General features: G+C 32.6%; 1 protein-coding gene across 1 annotated transcript; it reads right to left on the minus strand.

Moving 5' to 3' along the window:
• Positions 1-6,106: 6,106 nt before the first annotated feature.
• Positions 6,107-10,836, minus strand: LOC147389498 (amine oxidase [copper-containing] gamma 2-like). Its single transcript, XM_086418643.1, has 5 exons — positions 9,438-10,836; positions 7,989-8,102; positions 7,432-7,887; positions 7,034-7,131; positions 6,107-6,479 (listed from the first exon to the last, which is right to left on the minus strand). Exons 1-5 carry the CDS (start codon positions 10,746-10,748, stop codon positions 6,269-6,271), a joined length of 2,190 nt encoding a protein of 729 aa, XP_086274769.1. The 5' UTR covers positions 10,749-10,836; the 3' UTR covers positions 6,107-6,268.
• Between the last annotated feature and the right edge of the window lie 6,442 nt (positions 10,837-17,278).

Consider the following 17,278-nt stretch of genomic DNA (forward strand, 5'->3'; position numbering starts at 1 on the left):
AATTTGTTAGTTTCTTTATTTCAATGTTTTACATATTAAGTTTTATGTATTTAAGCAACTTGTTATTTTTATTTTCATGTAATAAAATATTGTTGTTCTTTAATTTCACACTCCATATGGTTCTTTATCATTTTTTAGTAAAATGAATATTTTTTTAATATTTTTATCATTTCCAAAAATTGTATTAATTTTCACACTAATCAAACTATTTTTCATTTCCACACAAGCCAAATAGAAACTGAAATAGAAATTTAATACCTTGATTTGGAGTGTAGTTAGGGGGATATAAAAGAGTCACACTAACCTAATTTAGTAAGATGTATAGTGGCATATAAAAAAAACATGATTTAGAGGACAAAATTTTAATAACTTTGGAAAAAAAATACTATTTCTCAATGTTAAATTTTAATTTTAAATTTGAGCGTTCAATAGCTATCCATTTTCAACAACTTGGATGAAAATTAAAGAAGATTTTTTTTTTTTTTTGAGTTTTACCATGAAATTTAGAAGGCTGTGGTCATAGTCACAAAATTCTTTGAATGTTTCAAAATTTTTGTAAACTTCTCCGAATTAGGGATTATTAGTTCAATGAATTGATGAATTATGACGATTCCTTAATTAATTATGGAATATTGTAACATCTTTACCCTTCAACAATAAAATTTTAATTTTTTCAACATTCAAACATCAAGAATAACATAGTTTTTAGAGAGAGGTTGGAGATGATAGGTTTCGGTAAGAAATCCAACAAAATATTCTATAAACCTTTCTAGAATAGTTTTCCAAATTTTTATAAATTAACCGAACTGAACCATCACCGAATAACTGCTGAATCTGAACTTTGTTACCATGGCTGTGATGTTAGATTGCCAATGTGATAATCCTTGAGGGGCCCAATGACCTTTAGTAAGATTTGAATTCTTAGTAAGCTAATAAGAGAAGTGTTTTTCTATACAATAGACCTTCACACATGCTGCCAATCTTACAAAATAATACTTTATAGGAAAAAAAATTTCTATAACACTTCAACCGATGTAGTTTTCATTTTTATAGTTTAGTTTTATCTATTTAGAATTAGAATGAGCATCATACATGGGAGAGACAAAAAAAAATTTGAATATTGATACTCAGATTACCTTACGTAGCACACTTAATCGTCTCTCTTAACGTGATAAGTTTGGAAACCATAGATTTGTATGTATCAGGATACACATTTTTATGAGAAAGTACGATTTTGTATCTTGAAATATATTGATCTATGATTTTCAAATTTATCATGTTAAGAGAGTTTATTGAGTGTGCCATATGGGGTAGTTAGATTATTACAATTCAAAAAAATTAGTAGAACGAATCTTCGAAATCTCTCTCTCTCTCTCATTGTCAGAGGAATTAAGGAAATCCACGGCATCCTGATTTTCAATCACCACTGCAAAAGGGTGATTGAAAATTCTAAATATCCATGGGGGTTTGTTTAGGTTGAATGTGGCAAAACTGTAGAGGTGGAGTTAGGTAATGTTAACCAACTCCCGAAGTAGAGGATCTACACCATTTTCAAATATGAAACATCAGCATTAAAAAGGTGGCGTATATTTCTATCATCTGTGACCAATGAGGTAACACTTGGATCGACTCTAAGCAGCACAACTAGCTTTTTTTTTTTTTTTGGGACTCTTAACAAGACAGTTAAAATGGTCCTATTTAGTTGATTTTTTTTTTTTTTTTTTTGGTTAAGGGAAGGAATCTAATTGGTTGGATTTGATCGAGAAAGTAAAAGTAATTAATAACTGTATTGTAACCCTCGAGGACTCATAGGTTGCATATTTATAAGTTGACGGTCAAATGTCTTGATGGGTCGGATCTGGAATGTTTAGTTTGGATATCATCCGAACTAAATGAACCAAATCATTTGGAACCATCGAACAGCAAAATTCAGATAAAAAATTTTGGGAAAACTTGTGAAAATATAAATACAATGTTTTTAGATTTTTTTTTGCTACATGTGCCCCAAGGGCATACGTTGAAGTGCATTAAATTTGGATATAAAAAATTAAAATTAAAATAAATTCTCAAAGTGTATTTAATGCACTTTAACTCGTGCCCGCCCTTAGGGTGGATGTTAATAAAACCCTTTTTATCAAAATTCATTAACTTCAACCATTTCTAAAAATTAGGATTTAAAACGGATCGGATACAATTTGAATATGAGTATGTCTATATTTATATCCAAATTTTTTATTCGGATCTAACTCAGATCCTAATAGTTAAAATCATATACGAATTAATTGATTCAAATAAGGTAATGTCAAATCATTTAAGGTTATTTAAAATAAAATTACTAAAATATGATCAAAATGTTACTTGAACTTAAGACCTCTCCATTTTTTCAAAGAGAGATTGTGACCACCACATCCAACTATTATTGATTAATAGAATATAATCTAAAAAATATAAAAATACAACTTGCAAAGTATTATATCATTTGGATCTTGACGGATATAAGAATGAATTCATATTCGACCTGGATCTGACTCAGATCAAGGGATATCAACCCGTATCCGAACCATATTTTACTTTGTCTATACTTGATGGAACCAAACCAATTAAATTCAAATTCGGTATACTTAGATTTTAGATAAAATTCGTCTCATTTTATGCCCAATCAAAAATCCTTCTTTATTCTTGTTATTTTCGGGTGAAGAAAATAAAATTTAGAGGAGAAAAAAATTGATATCTTATTTAGCAATTGATTACTAAATTAATGATTAGTTTGTTGATTCATCGATTTAATCCAGTAATCCCTAATTTGAAGAATTTTTGAATATTTGGAAAAATTCGGAGTATTTTGTGACTATCTGTCCATTGGTAACGCAAGGATTAACTTGGCAGATTGCTCCAGTTCAAGTTTCCTTCTATCCAAAAGGACAATTATAATATGAAATTACACTAAGGTGTGATAATTTCGATAGCAGACAATAAAAAATTTAGTAGTTTTTTTCGTCAATTTGGCACCTTGAGATACACAACATTTTCACTTTTCTCAAATTTTCTTCTATACGGCATTATTAGTAATAGTATCATACCAATTAAAGAAACTCCAATGTCTTAATTAAATTCTTAAATATATTTTTAATAAAAATTTCATAATTATTTTTATATATAAAAGTAATGCTACCTCAACTTTTGGAGTTTTAAGCTCTCTTTTTGGAAACTCTTCCATTGCTCACCCAGTAGTGTGCAGACATTTAAATATAGCCTTGTGGAAGGACATATAAAGATTCGAAGTCAGGATCTAGGGAGCACACCCAATCCCTCGTTACCATCTCAGCTAGCCCCCAATGGGTGACTATCAGTGATTGTAATTATTGATTTTCATGTGTATATGCAATATTCTCAATTTATCATTTTCGAATATCCCCTAGCTTCCCTTCAAAGATGGAACATATCATTGCATCCCTTAGGTCCCTAGAGAGAGGAATTCATTCTTTTCAAAATAGCCAAAAATTTAAACTAGAACTAAAGAACTTATCTATTTTTCATATTTTGTTTTCAATTTTGAATGATGGGGTGCCAGGTCTTGTACGTTCAAGTAGCAAGGGAGTGGCAACTGGCCTGTTAGAGCACCATATCTAGCTCACCAAGGTACATGCAATGCCCCATAAGCCATACATACTAGGTAAGTTAGGAAAAATTCCTATGGGTGGCCAATGAGGGGCTCGAACTCAAGACCTCTCCCCTTTGGAAGGGGCATGAAGAACTTCTCATTTAGTAGGTTGGGGTAGACGAAGCTCCCACTACTAAATATCCTATCGAAGATTCCTAGGTCGTCGATCTAATGTTGGTAATGGATTCTTATTTTCTGCTCACAAAATTTTTTAGGGAATTTTCAACTCACACACCTCAAGATCCAAATCTTGTCTGTCTTTGAACTTCTTCTCCGACGTTGTACACTACCGTAATACTTAACAAAGATTCTATGATATTTAACTTAGATGCAGAATATATTATTAGATAGATTTGATCGAATCAAACAAGCATATTTTTGTTAGCATGACTTTTATGATCACATTTTTATGAATCATATACATTTCTTGAGATTTATACATTCATTTTTGAGAATCATACTTTCCATCATATCTTTTTTGGGGACCCCCTGGCCATCACATTCTTCACTATTTGGAATTCTATTGAGAAGGCGTGATCCCATTTAATAATTAAAAAAAAAAAAAAAGTATTTATTTTTCATTGTCCACAAAGCGAATTAACTACATCAAGTTTTTTCTTTTACCGAGTCAGTATATTTTGATGATTTACTCGACAAGTTGGTTTCATTAAGTTACATGTTCGAGTTACTTCAAAATCCAATTGAATAGATTTTAAAAGATTAATGATAATCTGACTCAAAAATTTTCACTCGGTCGACGTAGCAAGTGCACGATACCGTAGATCTTTTTTTCCTTGCATGTCTATCCCGAAGAAAAATATCTATAGTTTTGTGCACTTGCAGATGGAGTAAAAATTTTCGAATCAGTATACTTTTAAACCATTTTAAAAGTATGGTTTCTACACACATCTTTTTGGAGTCTTGTGCATCCTTGTGCACAGTGCATTCATGGTGTACACATCTACAAAGTGAAAAGAGGGTCAGCCAAGCACTTGAGTAAAGCTCAAAATAACTTCTATTAGTAGTGATAATCCAACTCGATGTGTTTAAATCAAACATATAAAATATTATGATGACATAAGCCTGCATACCCATAGATCACCAGGACGCTATTATTAGGATAACATAGAGTGGATTTACTTAATTTGATCGAAAGCATATACATAATCAATGGTGTATCTCTTTTATTAGAGGGTAAGAACTACGGGGATCAACAATTATCTTAGGTGAAATAAAATGAACTTATAAAGAAGGGGCCTCCTTGATTCAGTCCTCTTAACCTTATAATTATACTTTCATGACCTATACATGTCAGTAGGACAAACTTTTGGTGATAATAGTGGACAAAAGTTTTGGGCTTTTAACACTTTGTCCACTACCTAACTAAAGATATGGGCATGTTGAAGTGTTGAACTATTTTGAAGATACTCTAAAGATCAACGATTGAGAGTTATATATATATATATATATATATATTATATATATATATATATATATATATATATATATATTCTAATAATAAAGAAAAAGATATTCTCTAATATGTTTTGATCGTTCGAAAGCGATTCAAGCAGAAAGGATGGTTTATTTATGGCCGATGATTCAAAATCCAACAGGATGACAGAGCAGTGTTTATTGCTTGATTAGAAGATGGTCTGATCGGTAGTAGCAATGGTATGTTGTTTGTGGTGGTTATTGCAACCCTATCGTGATGGTGATGGCCATGAATGTGATTTCTAAATTTGGGAATGGAAATATGGAGATGTGGTGGATGTGATGGTCTAACAAATGCATGTAGTTTCATGGTTTGATCTTTTAACTTATATACTTCATACACAATGCATCACAACAAGAAGCAAAGCATGATATTGGGCAATACAAAACACGACAAGGACGACATGTCAAATCATGATGATCAATCAGTAAATTATAAAATAGACTACCACCGAAGGCAAATGGATGGAATCTTCCCTATTTTTTTCTAGAATCTCTATTGATTTTTTTTTTTTTTTTTAACTCGACTATTGAAGTTTGGAATTTTTTTCAATAATTTGAAAAATATAATCGTTAAATAAAGGAAGACTACTAGATTAAAACAACAAAATAATTGGTGCTACCATCATCTTTATTGGGAGATTTAATATTTACACTTCAACCTAGTCATTTTATCTTCTCTAACCTTCAAATCTCAAGAATAATATAAGATTTTTAAACTGGTTGAATATGCTGGATTTTTGGGTAGAAACCCATAATTATTATTTGAATAATCCTAGATTTTTTATTTTTTATTTTTCAAAATTTCCTAGATTTAACCAAAATAACCAAACTGGTCTGGCCAATCAATTGTTGAATCTCAACTGGGTTACCATGCCCCCTACAGTTACAATAATACCACTTGAAGTCGTCTAGAAAGCAAGTAAAAACAGGACAGATTGCTAAAATATCTAATAAATCAACCCATAATTGATTAAATTATAAAAATTTTATTTCTACTCAAGAATGCCTTGGGGGCTGCTCGGTAACTACCCTTCTAACTATCTACATGGAGAAGGTAGTTTGCTGAACTACTTAAAAGTTCGAAACCAACCATCATTCAGCAATCATGGTTTAAGCAGTAGCAGAGGCCTTACAAACAGGTAGGTCCTTCTCGGTATTGGGTGCAGCCCGAAGGATCGGATTGTAATCAAAGAAATTGACTGGCTTCAGATCAAAGCTCGACGATACGGTAGGCATGATAGGGAAATCCTCTTGGCAAGGTATGTGGTGAAATCCGAGTGTGTACCAAAGTACTATGTCTTTCTTCTCGATCGAACGATCTCTGTGGATCAAACCATTCAATAACAAATTTCATGAAAAATGTTATAAATTAATAAACAAATTTATAATTACAAATTTAATTGAAGTGGTAGTTTGAAATGATATAAAAACGATCAATAAAGGATGGAAAATGACAAGAGGAGAAAAAATAATGTGGATTATATTAAAAAAGTGAAGAGATTATGAAATAATTGAATTAAAAAAGAGTCTAGGAAGTTTGGCTATAAAGATGATGATGATAATGATAAAAAAGAAATTTTAGATTCATTTTTGATGAGCAAAAGCACCAAGCGGATTAATGGACGTTCTTTATCAAATTATATAGCACACAACATCATCACATTGAAACATTTTTATCTCTATGGGTCCAACCCAACACGGCTAGATTCAAACCAAGCTTGGGTCAGGTTTTACTAGTCAAATTGAAAATTTGGGTCAGGCTCGGGCTGATTTCTAAATTAAATCAAATTGGGCGTCTGCCATAAAAATTTGTTAGGTCCTAATGAGTTACGACCACAAATTTTTAGATATTATTTCAATGAGGATGAATTTTACCTCTCGGACCAGACTGCGAGTGTGTCCTCCCCTTTGCCCTGGTACACTAGAAGTCCACCAGCCCACTCCTCGCTCCGATTATAAGGTGTTACCCATATCTAACCCAGCCAAAACAAATAAATTACAAGACGAACAATATAGTAAAGCTAGAGACAAAAAAAAAAAAAATGAGACATTAAAATTTACATCATTTCACACATTGCTGACATGGAAGTGCACATAGAACCACAGATGCTTTTCACTTATATGTCGCGGAAAAGCATCTATGGTTCTGTACACACATCTACATCAGCGATGTAAATTTTGATGTCACTTGAGCATTTTTCAAAACAAATATACATTTGCATTTGTCACATCAAGAGAAGTAGCATGTATTTCAATCAAATCCCAAATGTTACCTGATTATTAGTAAAAGCGCTTCTTAATTGTGGAGGATCATTGTGATCAAGCAAGCTAGCTGCCGTGCCAGCGGGTACAATCTTGTACCCCGACGGATTCCCGACCTTGGATTTCCTATTCGGGTTGATGACATGAAATTCAGATGGATCATAGAGTTTCAACTTTATTTGTGCATCCTTCTCGGTTTTCACCACATGTTTTTTTGCCTTCAAGTAACTCTTCCTAGGCGACTCGCCGGGTGAAGTATTTTCCTTAACAAGATTCACCTTAACAAATGAATTATCAGAACCATCAATGTCCATGTCTAGGTAAAATGTGATGAAGTGATCATGTACAACCCCAATCAAATTCTCCGATACTAATGTTCCTGTCATGTTCTCGTACTCGTTCTCGGATATTTGATCAAGATTATCAAATGGAGTTCCTTTTACCATCAACATTCCAGTGAGTCCAACCTGTTGTGAATTAGATTAAGTTGCATGAGATACATGGAATCACATGACATCTAATTATAATATGATATACTGTGTGATATAGTAATTTAGTTTCAAGCCACCTTGATGCGAATCAGACCGTCCATTTGAAATTCCCAGTCTACGATGTAATCATAATTTCCAACTGATGCTGCCATTCGAACCACTAGTGTCACCTTCGGCCTCGCCTCACGGATCTGATCCAAATTCACACATCGAAATGAGATGAGAAAGAGGCCAATTGCAATTTTTTTTATGGGTAAGCATGTATGAAGGACACGTGACATTTTTAAAGAGGTATTTCAAAATTTTGATAGAAATGTAGGGGCGTAAAATAAATTTAAAACGCCACGTGTCTTCAAATGAGAGGAGAGATTACAGATTCCCTAGGATTCTTACAGTATACTTTAAAATATATAATACTTGGACACAGATCTAGATGTGACATCTTCTTTAAAATATATGATACATAGACACGGATCTAGATGTCATATCTTAATAATATCACGTCATCAAGTATTGAAGATTCCTTAAATTTACAATTTTGGACACCCCATTTCACTATCTTAGAGAAAAATATCTTTTGTTTTCAAAATAATGACAAGACCTCTTGACTCAGGTCTTTGGTAAGATATTAATGTAAATGACCTAAATGCCCTCATCTTCAACCTCTTGGTAAAGTCTTTTTATTGCCAACTTCAATCTTTAAATTATGTCTTCATCATACTTCAAGATCAAGATAGAATAGTTATAAAAGTAAAAAAAATCGATTTTTGTTTTAAATCAAGGATTTCTATAAGAAAATTAAACTGTTGAAATCAAATTGAATATAATAAGAATAGTTTCCCTAAAGATGAACAACTTGAACTTGAAAGTTCTTCAACCTCTATACTTCAAGAACAATATTAAAACAATGAAGGAATTTCTAAAATATATAAAAAAAGATTTGAATTAGTTAAAAATTATTTTACCCTAAAAGTTAAGCTGCTTGAAGATATGACTAATTGAGAAAAAAATCAAAAGGTGTTTTTTTGCTAGAAGTTGTAGATAAGTATATTTAGGTCATTTTACGTTAGTCTCTCAAAAAGACAAAAGTCAAGGGGTCTTGTTATAAGGTTGAACACATGAGGGTAACTCTAATATTATTAAAATGTGCGTAGGTAGAGCCAATTAGCCGTAGCCCATAGGGGTGGCTGAGATGAAAAGAACATGGTGGTAGGTCGCATAAGGACAAATTTTCTAGCGATTCTTTCCACAAAATAATTCCCTAAGAACGTCATCCCATCTCACTCGTTCATTTAAAAAAGTAAAATGCTGGAGAAATAAAACTTCGATTGCCACACCAACTTTTACTAAGAGATGTTTAAACCATTTCTCGGTAATATCATATGAATTGGGGTGCTCTTATTAAGAGTTGCTGTGGCAATAAAAACTCCGCTTTTTTTTGGTTTGTTTGGGCTCATGATCATCACCAATCATGATTGTCCCACACAAACTGATCTCGTCCATCTAACCTATAATAAAGATCTTACCTCCATCCCAATATCTAGGTTCTCTGAGTGTCTCCAACCAATCTCACCCGCATATCTCTCGAACACACAAACCATATTCGATCTCACATAAGGCGTACCATCAGCCGCAGCAAATACCCCATCCATGTAGTAAGCGTTACGTGGGCAGTCGTTAAGCGGTACAAGCGACATTGCTGTCAACCCCATACCGTACTCCCCAGCATCCATATACGTCTTAAAATACCATCCATCACTCGGATCCATATACGGTACAAAAAGCTCCGAACTAAACCCTTTATACATAACGCTCCTAAACCGACCCGAATCCGTATCTCGAACCATGACCCGTGAAATTATAACTCCTGCTCTTGGATCGGGTTTCAAATGAAACTCCCAATTCGACCACTTAACCAAATGCCCATCTTCAACACTAAAGCTTGGACCTTTCGGTTGCTCCATTGAAATCGGGTTAACCGTTCTCATATCCAACGGTCTATTTTGAGCCACATAGCGGTAATCCGTATTAGTAGATTTCGGAATTGGGATACCGTTACCTGTATCGGAAATATATACGACTTCTTGCTTGTCGACATCAACTGTTACGGTAAGACCTTCAATGGGCCTCATATAGAAATTGGCTGTACCTTGGGCCGAGAAACATTGGACCTTAACTAGCCTTCTTCCTTCTTCCTTTGGCCCATACCAACCAGTAGCAAGAGCTACACAAGCTAAATCAGATAAACTAACACCTCTAGAAATGATCGATTTGTTAAATTCTGGATTCTTGAGTGGTACCTTAACAGCTGTAGCAAAATCTTCTGGGGTTAGGATTGGGTACCCGGATTTCTGGTTCACTTCATGACTGATGACCTGACCCGAACCCAAATCGATCTTGAGCAAGTGAGATTGGCCGTTTAGAAGAGCAATTACAAAGGCTCTTCTAGGGAGAATTGGATCTCCTTTTTTCCAATTCAAGACTTGGGATTTTTCTGGTTCATGGAGGGTTAAGGAGTGGATTACAGGGGAGATGGGTATGAAAGGTGGGTGGGTTGTGATAACGGTTCGGACTTTGTTGATTTCTTGTATGGTAAGTGGATCTAGTGGGTGATGAGGGGTTTCAGTTGAATGGTCGATAGATTTCGGGGTTTGGTTGTTGAGATTGGGATCTGATTTGGATTGGATTCGGTTCTTAGAGGTACACCAAGAAGAGTACTTGGAGCAGTCGAGAAGAAGCTCTGTTTTGCTTAATGGATACCAAGAACGAAGAGAGAGTATGAGAAGGATTCCAAAGAAGAGGAAGAAACAACAGCGAAGAGGAGAAGTCGCTTCCATGGCTGCTTCTGATTTTGGAGATATGACGCTTAGATTCCCACTCCACCAAAGTGTCTTTGAATAAATAGTGGCAAGGCGTTACCAACGATGCGTAAGAAAAGGAAAATGCTGGAATGACACAAACGGAGACACACAGGTGACAAAAATGATGTGGTGGCGCGCATATAACCGTGGATTCTTTTTAATCGTATCTGGATGAAAAGCATCTAACGGTAATGTACACGACACCCCCAAGTTCTTGTCGCCCTTTGTGTCACCCCAGCACGACTCGTAAGAATATACGAAAATCTCGAGAGTTTTCTAAGTACGAACGACGTTGGATGTACAATGACAGACGAAATTATTTTTGATATCTCAGCCGTAGATTCCATGCAGTTAAGCTGACTTTGTTTAGAAAGGTAAGGATAGTAAATGCATGTGCAGCCACGATTAATTAATAAAACTTAACAATGAATCTCACCCACTTACAGTTGGTGGTGGCAAACTCACAATTAGTACCCCACGTGGCAAACTCAGTCGACTACTGTGACTTGATAAATTTGGAAACAGTAGATCTGCACTCCTCGGGATACATTTCTGCACTACGCCATAAAAAAGTATTTGCCGGGAAGTGTGGATCTACGATTCTGATGTAGGGTAGTCAGATTAGCAAAACTCTTTATTAATCTTTTTCAAGGAAACCGCTGAAGTGCAATAACTACACCCAGGAAATTAAATTTTATATAACAAAATGCCCATAAAAATTAATTTTTACCCAAATGCCCCCAGATTCAAATTTCTCAGGTTGATTTGCTCTTTAACGTGTGCCCCTAGGGCAAACTGTAACAAAACCCATGTTTTATTATAGGACTCTAGATCTTATGCGCTCAAGTTGGAGATCTCTATAGTTCATTTTAGTAAACTTTTCTTTTTCTTAACATTCTTTGGACCTCATCTCTCACATTTTTCATAATTAAATTTTTGAATTGTTCGAACTCATCATTTTCATAAAATAAAATAAAAATTAGATTTTTAACGTTTGAATTGAATTTTTAAGACTCCATTCTATCGAAAAGGAATTAAGAAGGAAGAAGAAATTATTTTCAAATATTTTAAAATTTTATGTGAAAAATTAAGATTTTAAAAAAAAAAAAAATTTTTTTTTTAAAAAATTTTGAATCAAAATCGATCAAGAATGGTTCTTTTATGTTGAAATCATCTAAGCAAGTCGTTATTTCAATTTTTCCATGTATTTTAGTCAAAAAACAAAAAAAAAAACTCGAAAATTGAAAAATAATGAGTTTTACCAGTGTTGAGTTCACCCCTTTTTATTTAAAAAAGTGGTGAACTCGATAATAAATAAAAAGCGTCAAGTTCAATTGAACTTGACAGTAAATAATGGTGAGTTCGACAATAAATAAAAGTAGTGAACTCATCAATAAATAAAAAACATTGAGTTTAACAATAAATAAAAATGGTGAACTCGACAATAAATAAAGAAGTATTGAATTGACCAATAATGAATAATCATTTAAAAAAAGAAAGTTTATTAAATATTTTACCAAATTACTATCGAAAATTTTGGAACTATTTTAAAAGAAGTCCCTTCTGCGAGGTTCTTTAAATAATTTTCTCAAATTTTAAAACAAGTATATTTTAGGCATTAATTCCTCGACTTTAATTTAATTTAAATTTCATGTGGGGAGGATTTCAATTCTTCGCTTGCGTGCATAAATCGAGAGCCTTTTATATATATAGATAGTTAGATTCCGGAATCTTACGACTTTTGGTGGGGACCGTTGCTTTGAGAATAATTTTTTTTTTTATGGGAGAGAAATTATTTTTTTATTTTTTAATAATTGCTGGTAACTTAACATTGGTCTTTTGGGCCCAGTGGTGACATCTAAGCCCATAAATATAAAATAATTGAATCAAAAAGAGAAATCAACAATGATGTCAAATGGGTAGATACATGGACACAACTACTACCTAACATGGGAATCTTGAAAATTCTGAGACCACGTGGTTCATTTTGGGAGGAGATTCCATGTTTAGGTGGGACCCACACTAAATTTGGTTTTAATTCAACGAATCTCCATTGAATCTATAACATCTTTTATTGCTGCTATTGGCATCTCAACTTTACTTAGTACACTCCAATTTCTTAAATGATTTATCACCCCCTAATTAATGATTAAGTCACATTATTCAAAAGTTATGAAAGGTTGGTTAGGTAACTATTTCAACGTTACAAAGTCTTACAACACATGGGAAAAATAGAGAGTTTCTATTAGCACCCAAACTTAATTTTTTTATCTTATAATTTGGGTGTAATAAATAAGAGTTGGGGTGCAAATAGAAACTCTCTTTTTATCTCCCTTTTTTGGTTATTATATTAGTTCTTGGACCTTTAAATCAGGAAACTTCTGATCTATCCCACTTGGAGAAGCAACATTGGGCCTCACTAGACAGTGAACCAATAATTATATTTAAAACACATTAAAATAAGAAATTGACTAGAAAAAAAAGACTACTTTCACTTATTTATTTATTTAAGTCATGAACCTGCTGCTGGTTATTTTTTATTTTACTTTTTTGGGGAAAGGTAAATTGGGGGTTGGGGGGTGAGTTTTATAAAGGAATTATGATAATATTTTAATGCACTTTAAATGTTATCACATGGAACCCATGATATGGCATAATAAAGAATTTTCAATGTTCCCATGAGAAACCTATGTTTTAAAAATCAATTATAATGTTGATAGATTTGCTTTTACAAGAATAATGATCTTATGGCATATTAAATTCTGCTCTAAAATTCAAAAATTGGCCTTAATTGGTAGTCTCATCATGTCTAATCTATTTTTATAAGAGTCGTGCTGAGTGACCTCAAGATTGAACCTCACATCGTACATTCTGACGTGAAAGTCTACACGAGTGAAAAAGCACCTATGGTCCTTATCCACTTTTACTTTAAGATGTGCAGTATGAGATCCAATCTTGAGGTTACTTCAGCAGTTTTTTTTAATAATAAAGTCATTCAAACAAAATAAGAATTTTTTACAATGTATTTTTATGAACAACAAATTTTTGTTAAAATAAAGTGAAAAGTGAAATCTATCACAAATTTTTGTTAGAAAGTGAAAAGTGTATAAGTTAAAATAAAGATATTATTTCACTACTTCATGACAAAAGTAGCAGCCTTAACAATAATATGATTTTAGTTGAAAATTTAATATTTTACCATTCAGTACAACTGTACTACACAACATCTTTCTTTTAATTTTTTTTTTTTTTTTCTTATAGTGGGTATCGCAAGATTCCTACTGTCACATCAATTGACACATGGATCTTGGGCATACTTGGATCACTATGAGGTTTGAATTGAGCAGCTCAACAAATCTCTCTCACAAGTTTTGTCAAAACCTCATTATAAGAATCATGCTCTAGTGTGAAGCCTTTGACAATCAATTTTGTCTTATACCTCATGATGGTATCATTTGATTTGATGTTAGATTTTAAATATATAAATTTTATTCAACATAATTATTATTGTATAATTTTCAATGGAGTAAGAATCTATTCATGCTGTTAAGAATCAAAGTTGAGGTATTTACTTTGTGTCATAAGTCAGAAATATTGATTTAATAATATGTGTTGGAGGTGTGTCTTTTTACAATCCACGTGCTAACGAATCGAAGTGTGTAAATTCCAATTCTAAATTCTTCAATTTCTAAATTCACCTTCTCTTCTTTTTACTTGGATCAATTAGGATTCTACCGATTGATGAATATCACTATGTTTGAAACTTGTGAGTCTTTCACTATTGTTATTATTATTACGGGGTGTCGATCCACTTATATAGATGGAGATAGAGGACTTAGAGATCTTCTCTTAATAAGATTTTTGTCTAACAAGATTTTCCTACTGAAATTTAAAGAGTATATTATTAATTCTAAAGATATTGGGAGTCATCTTTAATATTGACATCCTTAATATATAATATCCTCGTGCAAGTAAAGTTACTAAAACAATGAGGTCAGTGGGCTATATGAATTTGGTTATAATATCTGAGTGAAATTGGACCTTGTTTGTATATCCATTTGCAGCCGGGTTATTTCCTGGAGGAAGAGGCACCGCACCATATCCCATGTGTGAGTGCTTCTAAGAGCATCAATCTAATCTTGCATAGCTTGCTGGGTGAGACATGGCTTCCTGAAATAAGGTTCATGAACAGATGAAACGGATTCCAGAAAAGACTGATGCTCAGGTGAGAAGGACTTATAAGACACAAAACGATCAAATAGGAATTAGATTTAAAAAAAAGGACTAATGCTCAGGAAAGAATGAACCACTATTGATGGACGCTGCACAACATGATCAATTCGACTCATCATATCAATCTAATAATTAAGCGATTCAATACTTTCCCCCGGTGGAAATTGACCCACAATAAAGCGTTTTGACAGTGAACAACAACTTCAAACTCGGATGATATCTTATGGTTTGGTAATAGCTCCTATGCCAATAAATAATACTGGAATTCATTTTCGCATGATCTTCATTTTTCGAAAGAATTTGTATCCTCCTTATAACAAATTCCCTGCAATCAAATAGACCATTATATTTATTATAATAATAATAATAAAAAAAACCTAGATCAGTACTCCTCATTTGTGAGAATTGAGTATAAGTTATAAAAGAATAATTATACATTCCAATAATCCTTGGACAATCAAGGAAATTTTCTTTTTTCACAATTGGATTATAAAGTAACACAAACAAAAATATAAAAAGACTATTAAAAAACAAAGATTTTGACATTTTGATTAATATAAATTTTTTAACTAATATAACTCTAACGATGAAGAAAGTAAAATCAGGTAAAGCATAATGTTCATAATCCATTTTCTTTGTTTTATGATCCATATCGATTAGAGAATGGGAAAGAGGCTATTATTATTTTTTCAGTCCTTTAAAATAAGAATAATATTTTATTGATGCTGGAAATTTTGTGTCCTAACATTGTTGGACATTAAACTATTTTTAATCAATTTTCAATCCTTGAAAATGAGGGAAGCTTTGTTAAAACAAATAAATAATTTTCTTAAAGAGACAATTTATTGAGAACTTTGAAAATTACAAGTTTTGGAGAAAGTTGTCACCACTTTGGGGAGTATACATAAATAGTGCTAAAGATTTTGGGGTCTGCACAAAAGACTTACTTTTACATCCTTCGTTGTCACAAATTATGCACCATCGTGGAGGATGGTTTGTTTGACAAAATATCTTTAGACAAAAAAGTAGTGAAACCGACTTTTAGTTATAAAATTCAAACCAAAATGCAATCAAACTGGTTCAAAAATTATTATTAAAAGGAAAAAAAAATCGATCCAAAATACCAAACCAAACGGATCATCCAATTTTCAAAGTGCCGTTATTGCACTTTAACATATGCCCTTACGACACACGTTAACAAGACTCATTTTTATGTTCTTATCTAACCCAGATTTAATGGGTTGAAATTTTTTTAATCCAACCGAACCCTCCCTTTTGTAGGGAATCAAACATTCGGCAAAGATGTGGAAAGACGAAAATAACAGGCTGCATAGGGATCAGTGCAAATCTTTAGGGATTTGTATTTCTAAGAAATCCTAATGCATCATTTCATCTCAATCGTACATTTGAGGTGGATTATCAAATGTGTTTAAGTATTGTATTTTCCGATATTTAAATTTGATTGCCAAACTTAATGCAAAATCAGAACCCAAATTGGATCCGAATTGGATAAAAGTACTTGGATCAATCGAATCTCAGGTTTGGGTCTCCTCCATTTCGGATCTCATGATGTTTGAGGGTCGTCAGTCATTAATTATTATTTTATTATGAAACAGTTTGTTTGTCTGCTAAAATTAGAGAGCTGCTATTGGCACCTCACTTTATGAAGTTTGTTACTGAGAAAAACCCTGGGTGAGGATCCACGCCATAAAATTCAAATTTATGCTATTAATTTTTTCTTAACATACCTACAAGTGGATTCTAAGAACTTTAAAAAAATTGAAAAAAAATATATATATATCAACTTTCACCATTAAATTTTGTTTTTAAATTTAGGAGTTTGGTAGTCATCTATTTTCAACAATTACGATCAAGTTTAAAAATATATTTTTTTTTAAATTTTTTTCTTTTGAATCTCAAATTCCATGAAATCTAGAAAACTGTATTATTGGATTGCAAATTTGCAATTCATTCACATAATAAACTTGATGAAGTAAGGGATTTTGTAATAAAATTGCAACAGATAGGTCTGTTAGGTAAATCACTCTGATACTTATTAAAAAATAAAATTGGTGGGTTTGAAATCTTTTCTTGGGACTTGAGTTTAACGGACCAAGAATGAGATGGTGGTTCTGGAGGACTTCAAAATTTGATCTTCTCCATGGTTTGAGTCATTTCTCTTCAAATTGAACTTGATTTAGTAAGAAAGAAATTTCACTTCTAAAAAACGACTTGTATGTTTCATATTCTTTGAAATTTTTTTAATTTATTTA

Source organism: Akebia trifoliata, chromosome 12 (genome assembly GCF_017979445.1).
Source record: "Akebia trifoliata isolate Shusen 1 chromosome 12, ASM1797944v1, whole genome shotgun sequence".
In the NCBI taxonomy this organism is placed as follows: Eukaryota; Viridiplantae; Streptophyta; class Magnoliopsida; order Ranunculales; family Lardizabalaceae; genus Akebia; species Akebia trifoliata.

What these genes read in the sequence shown, in the direction of transcription:
- LOC147389498 (XM_086418643.1), bottom strand. Translation starts at nt 10,748, where the DNA reads ATGGAAGCGACTTCTCCTCTTCGCTGTTGTTTCTTCCTCTTCTTTGGA. An exon ending in ACGGTCTGATTCGCATCAAG is followed by an intron (nt 7,888 to 7,988) that starts GTGGCTTGAAAC and finishes AATTCACAACAG; the next exon opens with GTTGGACTCACTGGAATGTT. An exon ending in CTCGCAGTCTGGTCCGAGAG is followed by an intron (nt 6,480 to 7,033) that starts GTAAAATTCATC and finishes TTTGATCCACAG; the next exon opens with AGATCGTTCGATCGAGAAGA.